Here is a 17908-nt window from a genome sequence, read left to right as displayed (position 1 = left end):
CTTCTCCCCCCTTCTCCATCTCCCACTCTCCTGTTGCTAACCCTCCACGTGATCTTCATTTCTATGGTTCACTCCTGATCTAGCTGTCCTCTTAATTTGCTTTTGTTTTAGGTGTGGTTGTTGATAACTGTGAGTTTGCTGTTCTTTCACTGTTCATCTTTTTTATCTTCTTTTTCTTAGATTAGTCCCTTTAACATTTCATATAATAAGGGCTTGGTGATGATGAACTCCTTGAATTTGATCTTATCTGAGAAGCACTTTATCTGTCCTTCCATTCTAAATGAAAACTTTGCTGGATAGAGCAATTTTGGTTGTAGGTTTTTGGTTTTCATGACTTGGAATACCTCTTTCCAGCCCCTTCTTGCCTGTAGGGCCTCTTTTGAGAAATCCGCTGATAGTCTGATGGGAACTCCTTTGTAGGTGACTGTCCCCTTATCTCTTGCTGCTTCTAGGATTCTCTCCTTCATTTTAATCTTGGCTAATGTAATTATAATGCGCCTTGGCGTGTTCCTTCTTGGGTCCAACTTCTTTGGGATCTCTAAGCCTCCTGGATTTCCTGGAAGTCTATTTCCTTTGCCAGATTGGGGAAGTTCTCCTTTATTATTTGTTCAAGTAAGGTTTCCACTCGTGACTGTTCCTCTTCCCCTTCTGGTACCCCTATAATTCGAATTTTGGAACGTTTAAAGATGTCCTGGAGGTTCCTAAGCCTCTCCTCATTTTTTTGAATTCTTCTTTCTTCATTCTTTTCTGTTTGGTCATTTTTTCCTTCCTTCTGGTCCATTCCCTTGATTTGAGTCCCAGTCTCCTTTCCATTACTATTGGTTTCCTGTGTATTACCATTCATTTCAATTAGTTTAGCCTTCATATGTTCCTCTAATTTGTGACTAAAATCAACCAGTTCTGTGAGCATCTTGATCACAGTTTTGAACTGTGCATCTGAAAGTTTGGCTATTTCTTCATTGCTTAGATTTATTGGCTCTGGGGCTCTGAGTTGTTCTTGAGCTATATTTTGATCTGTTTATGCCTGTTACATATGAGGAGAGGTGCCTTAGATGTTCACCAGGGTGGGGCCACCCAGGTTGCTGGTTTGTGACACTGTATGTGGGGGCGGGGTCAGAGAGGGAGCAATGGTGGTCCTCTCAGCTAGCCCAGTCTGTCCCACGGCTCACCCCACCTGTTTATCTGAGTGGAAATGTGCGAGCCCGCCGCCCTGCACCGTGTGGTCTCAATGCTCACCTCTTCACTGGTTTATCTGCACGCAAATGCTCTATCGACCACAGACAGCCAGCCGTGCCTCTTCCCTGTGTCTGCCCATAGCTAGCCCACACCTGGGATCCGCGCCTTCGGCTGCTTGCGCACCACCTCGGTTGGGGATCTTTTTGGCCAACGAACTCCGCTGCTGGCTTCGCCCCTCTTACCGGTTTAGCTGAGCATTTCATTGTTTTAGGACTCCGTATTGTCAATTTTCTGTGTGGTTGGATGGCGTTTATTGTTGTTTAAACTTTGTTGTTTTTAGATTTGGTTGTTTGAGTACGCAAGGTATTTCCACCTACACCTCCATCTTGGCGGAAGTCCAATTATGTCCAAAACATTCTTTATACTAGCAAAACATTGGCACAAAGATAACTGTCCAGTAAAGGAGTGAGCCTATATGACAATATTATTGTAAAATTGTATATTATTTGTAATATTGAGTAATTACAAATAATATAATTCTATGTTTGGGACATGGAGAGTATTCCCCCTTCAGTAAACAGAAGAAACACTATTTACACAATAAATTGTGTAAAGAGTATTTACACAATTTAGTTTTGTTTAAAAAGTAAAGAGCAGTTGTAAAGGTATACACCAAAATGCCATCAGTGTCTATCTTTATTTTGCTTCTTTGTGCTCCTTTTTTTTCCTAAAATAAACACTATTACTCAAACATCTAAAAGGCTTTCTGTCCTTTGGCTGGGGTTCAGGTAAATTCTTTGTAGCTCTGAAACAAACACCAAGACAAGTGGGAAGAGTACATGGAAAGGCATTTTAGCTCTATACAGGGATGAATGAGCTACCTGCAAGAGTCGTGGAACATGAACCATCACCTTATGGACCAGGACTTCTAATGTGAATGGTGTCCACCAGGACCTAGAGAATTCCTTGTTAGTAATGACGTGGATGGGAGTGTGGCTGGTGCAGATTGGGATGTTGGACCTAGCTACTTTCCAGTTCTAAAACTCTGGGCAATTTGATTTTGCAATGAATTTAACAGACACCACCTTTCATTTCAACAGCCTCTTTTACATTTCAAAGCACTTTCACATATGCTGGTTTATATTAATTTCAGTTTATTACTTTTTTAAAAAATCCTCTAGAACAATTCTACAGTGTAGGCCAGGCAAGTATTATCACCTCCATATTACTGAAGAGAAAACAGAGGCAAGCAGACAGTGATCTCCTTTTCTGGGTGAATGATGAGGTCACATCTCTGAACAATTGCATTATGGCCCACCCTCTTCCCTCAAACACCACACAGCTCCCCCTTCCCACCAGGGATTAGAAACTGGTTGGACTTGGCTGAAAGTTGCTTGCATGTTGCCTGCCACAGGGAAGAAAATCAACAATGCTTGGCACAGAGTGATAGTAAGTGCTGACAATGATATCCCATCTGCTTGTTCCCACATACTCATGTGGATCGGGTTAATGTCAAGTAACCAACAGGTTGATCTAAAAATCAAGATCAATCAAACCAGCTGGATGATTTGAACAGCCAAAGAGGTGGATGAATCTATTTAGTGTTCTCAGTCAATATAATTGCTCTATACCTCTGTCCCCATCATTCCTGGAAGAAACCCATAAGTGGAGCTTCTGGGCCAATTAAATAGTGAATGGGATCCATATTGGGCTTAATGAAGTTGGGCTTTGTTACTATTACCAAAGGAATTGACAAAGGAATTTTGTATTTATTTTGTACTGGTAGCAGATTAAGCACTTCAACAATAATGTGGCAATTCATCAAAAGTCTTAGGTGCTATCTAAAATCATAAAATTAAGTGGGAAAACATACACTCAGAAAAGGTTATATGTTTTAGAAAAATAAATTCAAATTTTAGATAAATGATACTCTTTACAAAGTATACTAAACAAATGACACAGTTTCATTGGCTGATAAGTGCCATTCACACATATACATTATTTTGCACATGCCAAGCTCTCCTCTGAGCACCTCTCCTCAGAACCACCCCGGGGAAGTCACTACAGGAGGTAACTGGAGGGTAGGCAGCCATAGGGACATTTCCCTCAAGTCAACCAGCCCCCAAGTAGAAGCAGCAGGATTTCAACCCGGGTCTGATGACTCCCAAACCAGCATGCTTCACCATTACTTGTTCTCTCATAACATGGAAAGAATATGCTCTTTTTATAAAAAGGAAGAAATGAAAGTTTCCTTAAAATGGCATAATAAATCACTCCAGGAAATAAAAAGTTCAGTTGGAAACTAAATTGGAGAACAACAACATTGGAGAACAATGAGAGAAACGAAACTACCCTGAACATGACATGTAACAACACACAAAGAGGCAGGTGTGGAGTAGGTGAGTGGAAAAGAATAAAGGCTGATGTGTTCAATGTGCTCATACTGTAAATAGATTATTAATTAAGGGGATAATGTCAAACATGCTTGAAATACTTTGCTTTTTATTTACATAAAACCCAGTCAGCACATTCAATCTACTCACTTATTCAACAAACAATTATTGAGCACCTACCATATGTCAGGCATTGTTCTAGGCAATATGATTGCCACATTGACTCCAAGAACAAAAGTTCCAGACTTGGTAACATTCACATGAGCTTCTTGAGAAAATAAGGTAGTAGAAAGGGAGCTTAAGACAGATTTTGGTTTTAATCCTGGCCAGATGGCCTTAAGCAAATTACTTGAAATCTTTCTGAATCTAAGTTCCCTGACCTCTAAACTGAGGATAAAAATGTTTTTATTATATCATCTTTTATTAGGAAAAAATCAATTTGAGTTTATATGTGAAAAATATTTACTCTTTAGTCTTAGAGAAACTGAAGTAGTTGACAAGGAATAAAAATTTTATCCTCATTATTAAATCTTTCAAAATATTTCATTCCTTATTTTCCATGATCTAAGCTCTCTGGGTTTAATGTTAACCATGTGTAAGACTTGTAGGGTCAAGACAAGGTCATTCTTCCATACCTAGCCACCAATTTCAGAGTCTATGTTAGAGGCTTAACATGCCATAATTATGTATGTTTCCCCTTATTTTGGAAGGAAGTTGGAGTGAAATTGTATCTTAGTGAATATTTCATTTTAAATCTTATATAGAGAGATGTTGCTTCTTATCTACTTCTTCAGAAACAGATCTACAGCAATTATTTCTAAAATCTTTGAGTAATTTTTTGTTATGTTCTTTCATAATGATATTATTTCATTGTCAGAGCAAAATAAGACCTACATGGAGATGGTTGTGTCATATATAGGCCCATAAGAATGACCACTGACCATCGTGTTGGCTATACTTTATTGATCAAATCAAAGAAAAGTGAATTGTTCCAGTCTCTCCCACTACCTAACCTTCCCCAGGAAAGGGTGGGGTATCTAGGATTTCTAAGCCTGTTTGTATCATGATGCTCAGCAAGTCAGAGTCTTGCTTTCTAAACAAAGGTGCCAACCTTGAGACTCCACGAAAGCCAACACAAGCCAGACGTTGTACACAAGTGAAAAAGAATATAATTAGCAAAGTTATAGTCACATTTAGGAAAGACCTCCTTGGACAAGTTTCCACTCAACTGTGAACAGTACTCAAATTACCATTGTGCTTAATGAGGCCCCTGTCTCTTGGCCAGTGTAGATCTTTGTGACAGATCTAAGAATGCCAGCACCATCCACAAAACACAGACATACAAAATCTAATGCTCTAATCTATTTTTTGAATAATGGATGTGAAAAATGTGCAAATTGGGCAATGGAAGCTATAATTTAAAAATGGTAACATGTGTAGTCCCAGAAATGACTAGTCAAGTGTTAGCTAAATTATTCTTCCTCTAAGTTCTTTCTTCACTTTCTCTAGCCTTTGCTACCCCATCCCCAAAAAGAGATTAGAAAAGAGAAACTCAGAAACAAAAATGGGTACTCACTTCATCTCCAGGATCTCCTCTAGCTGTTTTCTCCTTTCTATTCGGAGGTTGGCCAAATGAGCTTCCTTTTCAGCCAGGGATTGCTGCGTGGAGGCGAGACGTGCCTTGGTGGCATCCAATTCCTGCCTGGTCTTGTCCAATGCGTTCATCAGTTCCTCTATCTGAAAGACACATGGAACATGCTACGTTATTTCTCCTCTGTTCAAGTGCAAGGCATTGCTTGTTAGTCTGTGTTCTGAATTACAAAGAAATCAGAGCCATCCTTGAACTGGGTATCGTGAAGTCTATTTTTTTCTTTGTCCCTGGTTAAAAAAATAAATGTCTCAAATACAAGAAATGTATAAACTTCTCCAAGATCCTTATTCCATTGGATTATCAAATAACCGTCAGAGAAACTATTTGATATATTTATTAGAAGTGGAGGGTGAGTGACTTGACCCAGTTTCAATTGTGGCAAAAATCTAAGACATTGCCTCACAGTTAGTGGAAGGCAACATTCAAAATGTACTTGGTCCAGGACAATGTGCATTTGTGTGTAGGCCCCAGAGTATACTGACAGGAAGTTAATCTATGTGTTTCAGATTTATTCATGTTTTAACCTATCAAAACCTTGTTTGGCAAAAGTGATTTGATGTCCAAGGGGCCTCAGAAGCCCCCATTCACCTCACCTCCCAGCCTCACAATCCGGAAGCAGGATTTGGCCAAAGGTAAACAAAATTCCAGCCACAAAAGGTTCAAGTTTGGTTTGCCCCTGAAGTTTGAGAGGGTTCTAAACTTGAAATAAATGACATGTAACTTTTATAGGGTGCTAATACACCATAGAAATAAGCCAGACTATCAAATATCCAGAGTTTTCAGCCAGGTCCCCAAAAATTGAACCAAGAAGCCCCAAGGCAAGGCCTTATCCTCCCCAAACCACCAGGGGCTTTTAAAAACCAATGTGCAACAAAGAGGGCTGGTGTTTACAGTCCTGTTCCAGAGACTTCTGTGGAGCAAGCTGGTGGCATACTGCTCCCTGCACAGACGCAGCTGCATCCACCCTGCTGATTTAAACTAGGGAAGTTCCAGGAAGTTTCTAGATTCCAGAGTTGATGTTTGGGTTTCTGAGCTACCCTTTTCAGCTAAACTTGGCAGAATGGGATCATCCATCACTAAAGGCAAAGTAACACACTTCAGAATGTGTCAGTGACATGTTAAGTTCCAATTCATAAAGACTCTCTACACCATTTCTGTAGCTTTTCATGGGATTTATTCAGGATAAGCCTCATAGTTCACATCCAAGGTAAATTACAGGCTTTTAAGATTCATAAAACCTTCCCTTTTGCCCTGATAAAAAAAGGAAATCTGACAACCCATGTAGTGTAACTCCAAGCCAAAACCAAAAACAATTTAAAAAGTAAGGAATATAAAGACCAATCTATTAAAGGCACAGAACCACACCTGTTTAATTGAAGAACAAATAGCATTGTTCTTTAACTTTAAAAATATACAGAATGTCTTTTGACCACTTTTTATTTGGGTTTTTTGTCATGTAAGTTCTTGGAGTCATGTAAGTTCTTTATATATTTTGGAGATCAAACCCTTGTCTGAAGTATCATTGGCAAATATGTTGTCCCATATAGTTGGTTCTTTTTTCATTTTAATGCTGTTTTCCTTAGCCATGCCAAAACTTTTTAATTTGATGAGGTCCCATTTGTTTATTCTTTCCTTTATGTCCCTTGCTTTAGGGGACATATTCATGAAGATGTTGCTGAGTGGAAAGTCTGAGATTTTCCTGCCAATGTTTTCTTCCAGGACTCTTATGGTGCTATGACTTATATTTAAGTCTTTTATCCACTTTGAATTTACTTAAACAGACACTTCTCCAAAAAGGACGTACAGTGGGCCCAGAGACACAGGAAAAGATGCTCAGCATACTAGCCATCAAAGAGATACAAATTAAAACCACAATGAGATAACACCACACCTCACACTGGTCAGAATGGCCATCATAAACAAATCAAGAAACAAGTGTTGGACAGGATTCAGAGAAAAGGGAACCCTAGTGCACTGCTGGTGGGAATGCAGACTTGTGCAGCCACTGTGAAAAACAGTATGGAATTTCCTCAGAAAACTAAAAATGAAATTGCCTTTTGACCCAGCAATTCCACTGCTGGGATTATATCCTAACTACCCTGAAACACCAATCCAAAAGAACCTATGCACCCCAATGTTCATAGGAGCACAATTTACAATAGCCAAGTGCTAGAAGCAACCTAAGTGACCATCAGCAAATGAATGGATCAAAAAACTATGGTACATTTACACAATAGAATTCTATACAGCAGAGAGAAGGAAGGAGCTTATACCCTTTGCAACAGCATGGATGGAACTGAAGAGCATTATGCTAACTGAAATAAGCCAGGAGGTAAGGGACAAATACCATATGATCTCACTTTTAATTGGAACATAATCAACAATAGAAAAAAGCAAACAAAATATAACTAGAGTCATTGAAATTAGGAACAATCTAACAATAGCCAGAGGGGAGTGGGTAGGGGACAGTGGGGAAAAGGGTTTTAAGGAACTGCTATAAATGACAAAACCAAGGGGGAGGGTGGAAGCAATGGAGGGAAGTATATTTGACTGGGGTCAGGGGGAGGGGTGAGGAGAAAATGCAGACAACTGTAATTGAACAACAATAATTAAAAATAAAATAAAAATATATAGAATGTAAGATATAATCACAAACTTGTTAGTTTGATATAGATTCATAGAATATCATGAACATCATGAATATGACTAGAAACCCTTATTTTTCTTCCCTTTTTCCTATTTTTGATTCATTCAAATAGCAGTGTAAAAAGAGATCAGGAGGGTTCCAAATAGTAGCATAGGAAGACTCTAAACTCACCTTCTCTTGCAAATACATTGAATCTACACCTACAAACAGAGAAATTCCACCTGAAGAACTGATGGCTGGCTGAACAGCTTCTGCACAAGAACTGACAGAGAAACCATAAAACCAGTAGGAGAGATAGAGACATGGCATTTTTATGGTATTGTAGGAATCCCACACCCAACAAATCAATTTGAGTTGGGGTGGAACACTGAGGAACATTGTGTAGACACACCAACCCTGCGGTACAACACAAAAGCAGTCACTTAAAAGGTACCTAGTCTAAATGGGAAGTCAATTGTCTAACACTAGAGCATCTCCCAGTTTGAATGAGGGGGACTCCAACTCTCTCTAGGGTTGAAGTCTCTAGTGAGCAGCATTTGCTGTGTTCCCCACCATCCTGAGGGCACAGGCAGGAGGTCAATCAAGGAGCTCTAGCCAGCTGGCCAAGGCCATCCTAGAGCACCCTGGACTCTAGGCCCCAGGTCTAAGGCCCACACCAGCTCTATCACTTGCCCTGGGACCCATGTGGCTTACACCTGCTCCAGCAATCACTCCTGGCCCCATCAGCAGCCCATGCCAGCTTCATCTATATTTCCTGGCCCATGCCACTTACCCTTAGGACTCTCCATAGCCTGCTTCAACTACACTTTCGCCTCACCTGCCAAAGCAGCCTAAGGTGAGGCTTATCCCTGGGACACCTTGTGGCTCACAGATGTTCCAGCTATAGTTTCAGGATTTGGTGCAGCTTTCCCTGGGACTTCACATGGCCCATATCCATACCACCTATACATCAGCCAGCCTGCCAAAGACAACTGGCACACTCATTCTATAAAGGGGAAGCTCCTGCACAAATCCACTCCTTCAAGACCAAGAGAGATAAATAAAAACACATAGAAAAAAAATGAGGAGATACAGAAATATGTTCCTAATGAAAAAACAGTACAAAAATCCCAGAAAAAGAACTAAATTAAACAGAGACAAACAATCTACCAGATAATGAAAACATTGTTATAAAGATGCTCAACTAACTCAAAAGAAGAGTAGATGAACATAGTGAGAATGTAAAAAAAGAGTCGGAAAACATAAAAAAGAACCAATCAGAGCTGCAGAATACAACAACTAAAATGAAAAATATAATAGAGGGAGTTAACAGAAGATGACATGATACAAGAAGGCCAAATCTGAAAGAGTGAAAACCACGTAATGAGAATAACAAAAAGAAAAAGAAACGAGGATACTTTGAGGAAACTCCGAGACAACATCAAGCACACCAACAGTTGCATAACAATGGTCCCAGACAGGGAAGAGAGAAAAGGACAGAGAACTTATTTAAAGAAATAGTGTTTGAAAACTTTCCTGACCTGATGAAAGAAAATGAACATCCAAGTCCAGGAAGCACAGAGAGTCCCATAGATGATGAACCCAAAGAGATCCACATCAAGATGCAGCATAATGAAAATACCAAAAGTTAAAGATAGACAGAGAAGTTTAAAAGCAGCAAAGGAAAACCCATAAGACCCTCAGCTAATTTTTCAGCAAAAACTTTTCAGAACAAAAGGGATGGCATAATTTATTTAAATATTGAATAATGAAAGGAAAAAAAAAACCAAAATATTCTTCTCAGAAAGTCTGCCTTTCAGAATTGAAAAAAAAAAAATAGTTTACCAGACAAGTAAAAGCTAAAGGGTAAAAAAGACTTCTTTAAGTGGAAAAGAAAAGGCTGAAACTAAAAATGAAAAAAATTTAAAAATCTCACTGATAAAGGCAAACATTTAGTAAAAAGCAGTAGATGGACCAATTATAAAGCTACTATTAGTGTTAAAAGACAAAAGTAGTAAGATTATATGGAACTACAATAATAAATTAAAGGATACACATGCAAGTACATAGTGTAAAATATAATTCCAAAAAATGTAAACGTGGCAGGGGGTGAGTAAAAGATGTAGTACGTTTAGAGTGCGTTTGATCCTAAGTAACCATCGACTTAAAATAGACTGCCATAAACATAGCTTGTTATATAGGAATCTCATGGTAACCACAAACCAAAAACCTATAATAGATACACAGAAAATAAAAGGAAAGGAACCCAAATTATTAAAGAAAGTCATCAATGTACAAAAGAAGAGAGCAAGAGAAAAAGAAAGGAACAGAAAAGAACTACAAAACAATGAATAAAATTGCAATAACTACTTACCTACCAACAAACATTTTAAATGTAAATAGATCAAATGCCCCAATCAATAGGCACACAGTGGCTGAATAGATTTAAAAACAAAAAACAAGCCCCATGCATGTGCTGCATACAAGAGACTCACTTCAGATTGAAAGTAGATTTGAAAAAGATATTTCATAAGATTGAAATAAAAAGTAATCTGAATTAGCTATAAAATATATCAGACAAAACAGACATTAAAACAAAGACTACAAGAACAGACAGAGACAAACATGGGCATTACATAATCAAAAAGGGATTGATCCAAAAAGAGGATAAAATACTTGTCAAAATCTATGCATCAAATGTAGGAGCACCTAAATATAAAAAAAATGTATTAACAGACATGAGGGAAAGATTGAAGTATTACAATAATAGTAAGTGACTTCAATCTTCTGCTTACATCAATAAAATTCTGCATACCCAGATAAAATTCAACAAGAAAATAGTGCTCTTAAATGAACAACACATTCAATCAAAAGGTCTTAACAGATATTTGTACAACATTCCAACCCCAAACAGCAGAATAGGCATTTCTTTTTCGAGTGCACATTCTTCAGGACAGACCATAATAGGACACAAACTAAACCAGTTACTATGGTATGTAACTAGAAAGCAGTGACAAGGAAAACAACTGTATAAAATCACAAACATGGGGAGGATAATCAACATGCTACCAGATGATCAATGGTTAATAAGGAAATCAAACAGGAAAGAAAAAATATTTCTTGATACAAATGGAAATGTAACGATACAAAATCTATAGGATACAGCAAAAGCAGTTCTAATTCATAGCAATACAGGCCTATCTCAAGAAACAAACACACAAAAATCTCAAATAAACAGTCTAACTTTACACCTAAATGACTAAGAAAAGGAAAAACAAATAAAGTCCAACACGAGTGAAAGAAACTAAACAATAAAGATTAGAGCAGAAATAAATGAAACAGAGACTAAAAAATGCATAAAATATCAATGAAACTAAAAGCTGGTTCTTCATGAAATAAAATTGATAAAACTTTAGAAAAAAGAGTATCCAGATAAATAAAAAAAAGAGTGTCCAAGTTAATCAAATCAAAAATGAAAAGATGACAACTGATACCACAGAAATGCAAAGAATTATAAGAGAATAATATGAAAAAATTATACTCCAACAAACTGGAAAACCTAGAAGAAATTGATAAATTTCTATAAAGATATAATCCTCTAAGACTTAATTAGGAAGAAACTAAAAATCTGAGCAACCAATTATTAATAACCAAATTGAATCGGTAATCAAAAAACTCCCAAAATACAAAATCCAGGACCAGACAACTTCGCAGCTGAATTCTCACAAACATTCATGAAGAATTGACACCTATTCTGAAACTATTCCAAAAAATTGAAAAGGAGAGAAAGCTTCCAAACTCAGTCCACGAAGCCAACATTATCTTGATACTGAAACCAGATAAAGATGCTGCTTTAATGTTTAACTGTATAGAACTTTGGGATAATGTCTCAGTTTCCTCATCTATAAAAATACTACTTCTCATACAAAGCACTGTGAAATACCAATATTAAATAAGGCAGATGCAGTAAAGGTTAAGCTCTGAGTGGCAAACGTGAAAACACTTAGTACCTTTTTTAACAGAAGAGACAGCACAGCACAGCAGTTATGAACAAATTCAGGAGCTCTTCTACTACTCACTAGCTGGGTCAATCTGAGTGAGTTATAAAAGCTGTCTGAGCCTCCACCAACTCACTTGTGAAGTAGAGTTAAAAAAAAGTAATAACTTAGTTCTAAGGTTTTTTGTGAAGATTCAGTGGGTTAACATCTGTGATACCCTGAGAACAATGCCTAGTACTTGGTGCCTAGCACCTGGTGTCAGCTCTTTTAATACAGTGCCTGATAAGTAAGTGTTCAAACCATTTTGTGTTTGCTTATTACCAAATTCAAGATTTTGTGCTACCCTAAACCAGCCACAAACACATGCAGACACACCCCTGGACTGCCCTACACTGACCCCTCCAGTTACTGAAATCACCCATCTGTCAAGGCTGTGTCACGGAGCCTCGGCCTCTTCACAGGCTGCAATAATTAAAAGTTCAAGCTCTGAGAGTAGGCAGACCTGGGTGGGTCAAGCTCTGGCTCCACCAAGAGAATCTCTGTGACCTTAAGCCAATATTAACCCAGCACTTCCTAAACTTTGTGGCACACTACAACCATCAGAAAGCTTTTTAAAATCCTGATGATGTGGTCACAGCCCTACCAACTATATCAAAATGCTTGACAGTGGCAGTTAGGCATTAGTATTTTATTAAAGATAACAGATTATTCCAATGTGATTACAAAAAGCAGCCAAGTCTGGGAACCCTGAATGTTAGTGACCTCTCTCAAAGTCTGCAGGTTCTCCCCTCTAAAAACCAGGGAGGAAATACAGGCTATAGCACAGGACTGGCAAAACCATAAATGGAGATAATATACATAAAGCCTCCATCCTTCTCTGCAGGACCTCCTGGGAGTGTCCAGCGCATGACAGTTACCACTGTCCCTAGTGTGGGTTTCTAGCCAGGCTACCTTCCCGCAACCCAAGTGCCTTCACTTCCTACTGTCTGCACCTGTCTTTCTGCCACCTAATCAAACACCTCTTGCTGTTTCTACACAACTATTTCATATGTGGGCTAAATTGCTACAACTGGATTGTAATCCCTAGACAGGCAAGGGCCATGCCTCTGCCCTTGGAAACCCCATCAGCACCTGACACAACACTCAGTAAATACCTGTGGGATGGTAGTAAGGGGAATGCAAAAACCCTCCTTTGACCCACTTAGTGTGATGATGAATGAGGTGTAAGCCTGGACTCGATACTCCCCTACCCTATAATTCAGTGGTCCACTTGCCATCCTCACCAAGCATCCTTCAAATTCTTGTTATCTGTTTGCCTCAAGTACCTACTCTTTTCTATGGACACAAGAGGGTTCAGTTACTCAGCTCCTGAATGGATGGAAGACCTACGACCACTGCCACCTGAGCAACCACCAAGAGGACCCAGAATCCTGCAAGTTTCAAGTCGGCAAAATAAACATGTTCCAGGCCTCCAGTGGGAGTAGAAACAAGTAGCTTTCAGTTCTGCTATGCTTTCCACACCCTCTCCCCTACTTGGGAGATGTGTGCTTCTTTCTGCCTTCACTCCACCACCTCAATGGGCATTTCCTATGTGCCAGGCTCTCTACCAGACACTAGTGACAGACATGTCCTCAGAAGCTCTCTGGTTTGCCAGGCAAGCTTAAATCAAACAACTATTCAATCACAAGTGTGATTTAAAAAAATTATTGAAGTACTGAGTGATTAGCAAGAGTAAAACATGAGCCAATCCTGCCCTGGGCCTCCTGGCCAGCCTCCCTAAAGCAGACAGTGGGAGAAGCCTGCTGTAGATGAGGGTAAGAAACAGGTGCGAGTGTCCCAGCTTTGAGGGAAGGGGTGGAGGGGCGCGGTCCTGTTCACCAGGAAACTACTGCTTGGAGAATCACAATGATCATGAGCCAATAAACGCTTGTGAGAAGTCCAGCAGGAAAGCAACCCATCTGTGGCAATTTGACACAACATTTGCTTCTTTTAGAAACACATCTATTGGTAATTTACCAGATAATGTTTCCTGAGGGGTAAAAATATTTTATAAAGGTTATTTAATTTCTAAAACACTATCCCCAATGAAAACAGAATTCACAGCCACTTCAGAAGTCTTCTGTATAACTCAGAATGTTTCATTTAAAATAATTTCCCAGAAATAAATAAATATTAAAAAATATTTTATATATTTATTTTTAATATATTTTATTGATTAAACTATTGCATTTGTCTCATTTTTTTCTCCCCTTTATTCCCCTCAGCCCTGACACACCCTCCCACAAGCACACCCCCAACTTAGTGCATGTCCATGGGTTATACATATAAGTTCTTTGGCTCCTCCATTTCCCATACTGTTCTTAACCTCCCCCTGTTTATATGTACCTATCACTTATGCTTCTTATTCCCTGTACCTCTCCCCTCATTCTCCCCTCCCCTCCTCCCTGCTGATAACCGACCATGTTATCTCTATTTCTGTGATTCTGTTCCTGTTCTTGTTTTAGTCCGTTTTTGTTTTTGTTTTTTTTAGGATCAATTGTTGATAATTGTGAGTTTGTCATTTTACTGTTTATATTTTTATCTTCTTTTTCTTAGATAACTCTCTTTAACATTTCATAGAATAAGGGCTTAATGATGATGAACTCCTTTAACTTGAGACTTTATCTGGGAAGCACTTTATCTGCCTTCCATTCTAAATGTTAGCTTTGCTGGATAGAGTAGTCTTACATGTAGGTCCTTGCCTTTCATGAGTTGGAATACTTCTCTCCAGCCCCTTCCTGCCTGCAAGGTTTCTTTTGAGAAATCAGCTGACAGTCTTATGGAAACTCCTTTGTAGGTAACTCCCTCCTTTTCTCTTGCTTTTAAGATTCTCTTTTTATCTTTAATCTTGGGTAATGCAATTATGATGTACCTTGGTGCATTCCTCCTTGGGCCCACCTTCTTTGGGACTCTCTGAGCTTCCTGGATTTCCTGGAAGTCTATTTCCTTTGCCAGATTGGGGAAGTTCTCCTTCATTATTTTTTCAAGTAAGTTTTCAATTTCTTGTTGTTCTTCTCCTTCTTGCACCCCCGTGATTCAGATGTGGAAACATTTAAAATTGTCCTGGAGGTTCCTAAGCCTCTCCTCTCATCTCCTTTTTTTTGAATTCTTGCTTCTTCGTTTTGTTCTGATTGAATGTTTCTTTTTTCCTTCTGCTCCAAACTATTGACTTGAGTCCCGGTTTCTTTCCCTTCACTGTTGGTTCCCCGTACATTTTTCTTTATTTCACTTTTCATAGTCTTCACATTTCCCTCCATTTTGCAACCATACTCAACTATTTTTGTGAGCATCCTGACTACCAGTATTTTGAACTTGGCATTTGATAGGTTGGCTATCTCCCCATCACTTAGTTGTATTTTTTTCTGGAGCTGTGATCTGTTCTTTCATTTGGAACATATTTCTTTGTCTTGGTGCACCTGTTATGTTGTAAGGGGAGGAGCCATAGGTATTTGCCAAGGCCGGGCCGCCCACTTAGCTGCATTGTGACACTGTTTGTGGGGGGAGGGGTCTGAGAGGGAACAATGCCGCATGCTCAGCTCTCTGCCAGATTTCAGTCACTTCCCCTTCTACCCATAAGCAAATTGGGCCCTTCTAGTGCTGATTTCCTGGTGGGTGGGTTTGTGTATTTTCTAGGACCCCGTGGATCTCCCTAACAACTCTCCTGTGAGCCTGGGATTTTCTCTCGTTGTCTCAACCCCCACAGGTTTTTTTCAATCAGCAGTTTTGAGGCTTTATTTTTCCTCACTGGAATCCTGGGTTGCTCAGTCTGTCTCACTCCCCAGATGTTTCTCCCTGTTTATGGGACACAAGTGCGGGGCGGGCTGCTCCAACAGCCGCCACCCTCCCCTGCCTGGTCCTCTAGCAGCCGCCCTGCCGCATGTCCTCTCCACCCTGGCTGCCCGTCTCTGCCCCTCCTACCGCTGTGGATGAATGTTTCTTCTTTAACTCCTTGGTTGTTGGACTTCCATACAGCTCGATTTTCTGGCTCGATTTTGGTTGTTTTTTTGTTTTTAAATTTGTATTGTTGTCCTTCTTTTGGTTGTACAAGGAGGCAAAGTATAACTACCTGTGCCTCCATCTTAGCTATGGCAAGACTGGTGTTCTAATCCTATATCTACGAAGCTAAGATTGCATTTTCAAACTTAATGGCTTAGTATTACATATTTAGAACACACTATCTAAAGGTTTCTTTAAGCTACATGTCTAGTTAGTCTCACCAGTTTTTAAAAAAGCAATCCTTTAAATAATCATGTGTCATTTCTGATTTTATTAGTCATTCTATGTGGCAGATCATAAAAGATCTTTTATAAAATGTTTAAGTTACCGAAACTATTCGATTGTATTTGAATAATACATAACTGTACACTTTAAGAATAATAAAGCCATCAAATGAATTTCTAATGAGTCTAATCCTTATACCCAGCTCTGGAGAAACTGTCAGAACTTTTAATGTGAATGGCAAAGCTTAAAACAATAAAATAAAAAACCTGTTTAAGACCTTAAATCATTAACATGTGTCAACTTAAACTTACACATACATTTGTGTTGTTTCACTAAATATTTGAAGACCAGCTTCTCTCTCAGTTATCTGCCAAGAGCCACGCTCTGGGTTCTGTGTGTCTTCCTGACACGTGGCGACGTCCAGTGCTTTTCAAGAGGCTTGCTTGGCAAGAGCGGATCTTCAAATACTTTGATAAAACAAACTTATTTTTCTTAAGTTATATCCTAGTATTGAGTTGCATCTATTTTGTGTTAGTAAGTTGGAATTTTTAAATAGCTTTTAAAACTATATGGGCTCCCCTGCCTCAGCCATCACCATCCACCCTGGTGGTCTGTCTTCATGCCATCCTGACTGCAAGAGGAAGGTAGTGAGTGTGCACCAAAACACAGAGCCAGTGAAATCCCGGTCTCCCAGGTTACAGCAAAACTGGAATTTGATTGGTCCTGAGGGAATCGCAGGGATTGGGCTCAGCTCTGGGCTCAGAGAAGGTCACCCTGAGATCAGAAGGTGAAGGTAAAGGGTGAAAACCTCCCTCCTCAACAGCAAGGACTTCACAGACCATGCTGCTGAGGGTTGAAGAACCTGTTAATAAAACAAGGACTACTAATCTTATTTTCCAATTACTCTTATCTGCTGTTTCCATCTCCACCTCCTTCCCACCTCCCCACTGCTGCCTTAGAGTGACACCTTTTGGAAAAGGCAGAAACTGAAAATCCCCAGACTGCTTTTGCCAGGATCTGACCACCACCCTCATGACTGTGTTTGGGATTTTTCTCCTCACTAAAGTTTAAGCATCTGGGAGTTTTGCTTAAATGTGTCACCTCTGACCCTTTAGTTGTGACAAATACCCACATCAAGTATCTGAGGCCAAGCTCTTAGAGTTTGACATTTTAAAATTCCCCCACTCCCCTCTTCTCTTCCTAAAATCATTAAGAAAACTTCACACTATAATAAAAGATGAGTGGAGAAGAAACGTGTAAAATATATACATCTGACTTAACAGATTTGGTTAAATCAAGTGGTGTTGGAGTACCAGTGAATACCAGTATCTCCAGACTGTGCTAGAGCCCTCTTCACTCCAGATCACACCAGGCTCTGCAGAGCCTCTCTGAGAACAAGGCTGTGTAGGGTGTGCTTCAGTGTATACTTGGTATCAATACTTCCTGAGCAACCAGAAGGTATTCTTTATTTATGTGTGCATAGCTCTGCAGCATGGCAAAGGGCTGGTTTTTTAACTAGCAGAGTCTCAAATAGTCCTGAAAAGCAATATAGGAAGTCGTGTACTATGAAGCCAGAGAGTGTAGGTCCCAATCAGGAATCAGCATATACCGGCTGTGCGACCCTGGGGAAATAACTACCTCCTAACATCCTTGTAACGTTACAATAGTTACAGTAGTTATGTGCTTGGCATATAGCAAGCACACAGTAACCTGCAATTATTATCGACAGTGATGTGAGTTTAAATGCTGGCATTTAGTTTTCAGCCTGTTAGGGAGTGAGCAAGCAGGACGAAGCACTGAATTT

The 17908-nt window shown here is 39.4% G+C and overlaps 1 protein-coding gene across 1 annotated transcript in view; it reads right to left on the bottom strand.

Annotated features, from left to right (window-relative positions):
* ERC2 (ELKS/RAB6-interacting/CAST family member 2) overlaps window positions 1–17908 on the bottom strand; it is a 982831-nt gene that overhangs the window by 382592 nt on the left and 582331 nt on the right. The window contains exon 15 of the mRNA XM_053669554.1: window positions 5146–5306. Within this exon, the coding sequence (XP_053525529.1) occupies window positions 5146–5306 (161 nt within the window). The remainder of the gene's footprint in view (window positions 1–5145; window positions 5307–17908) is intronic.

This window comes from Artibeus jamaicensis, unplaced genomic scaffold (assembly GCF_021234435.1).
Source record: "Artibeus jamaicensis isolate MK-2021 breed Jamaican fruit bat unplaced genomic scaffold, CSHL_Jam_final contig_519, whole genome shotgun sequence".
Lineage (NCBI taxonomy): Eukaryota > Metazoa > Chordata > Mammalia > Chiroptera > Phyllostomidae > Artibeus > Artibeus jamaicensis.
Note: the sequence above shows the minus strand (reverse complement) of the source record. Positions and strands in the feature narration are given on the sequence as shown.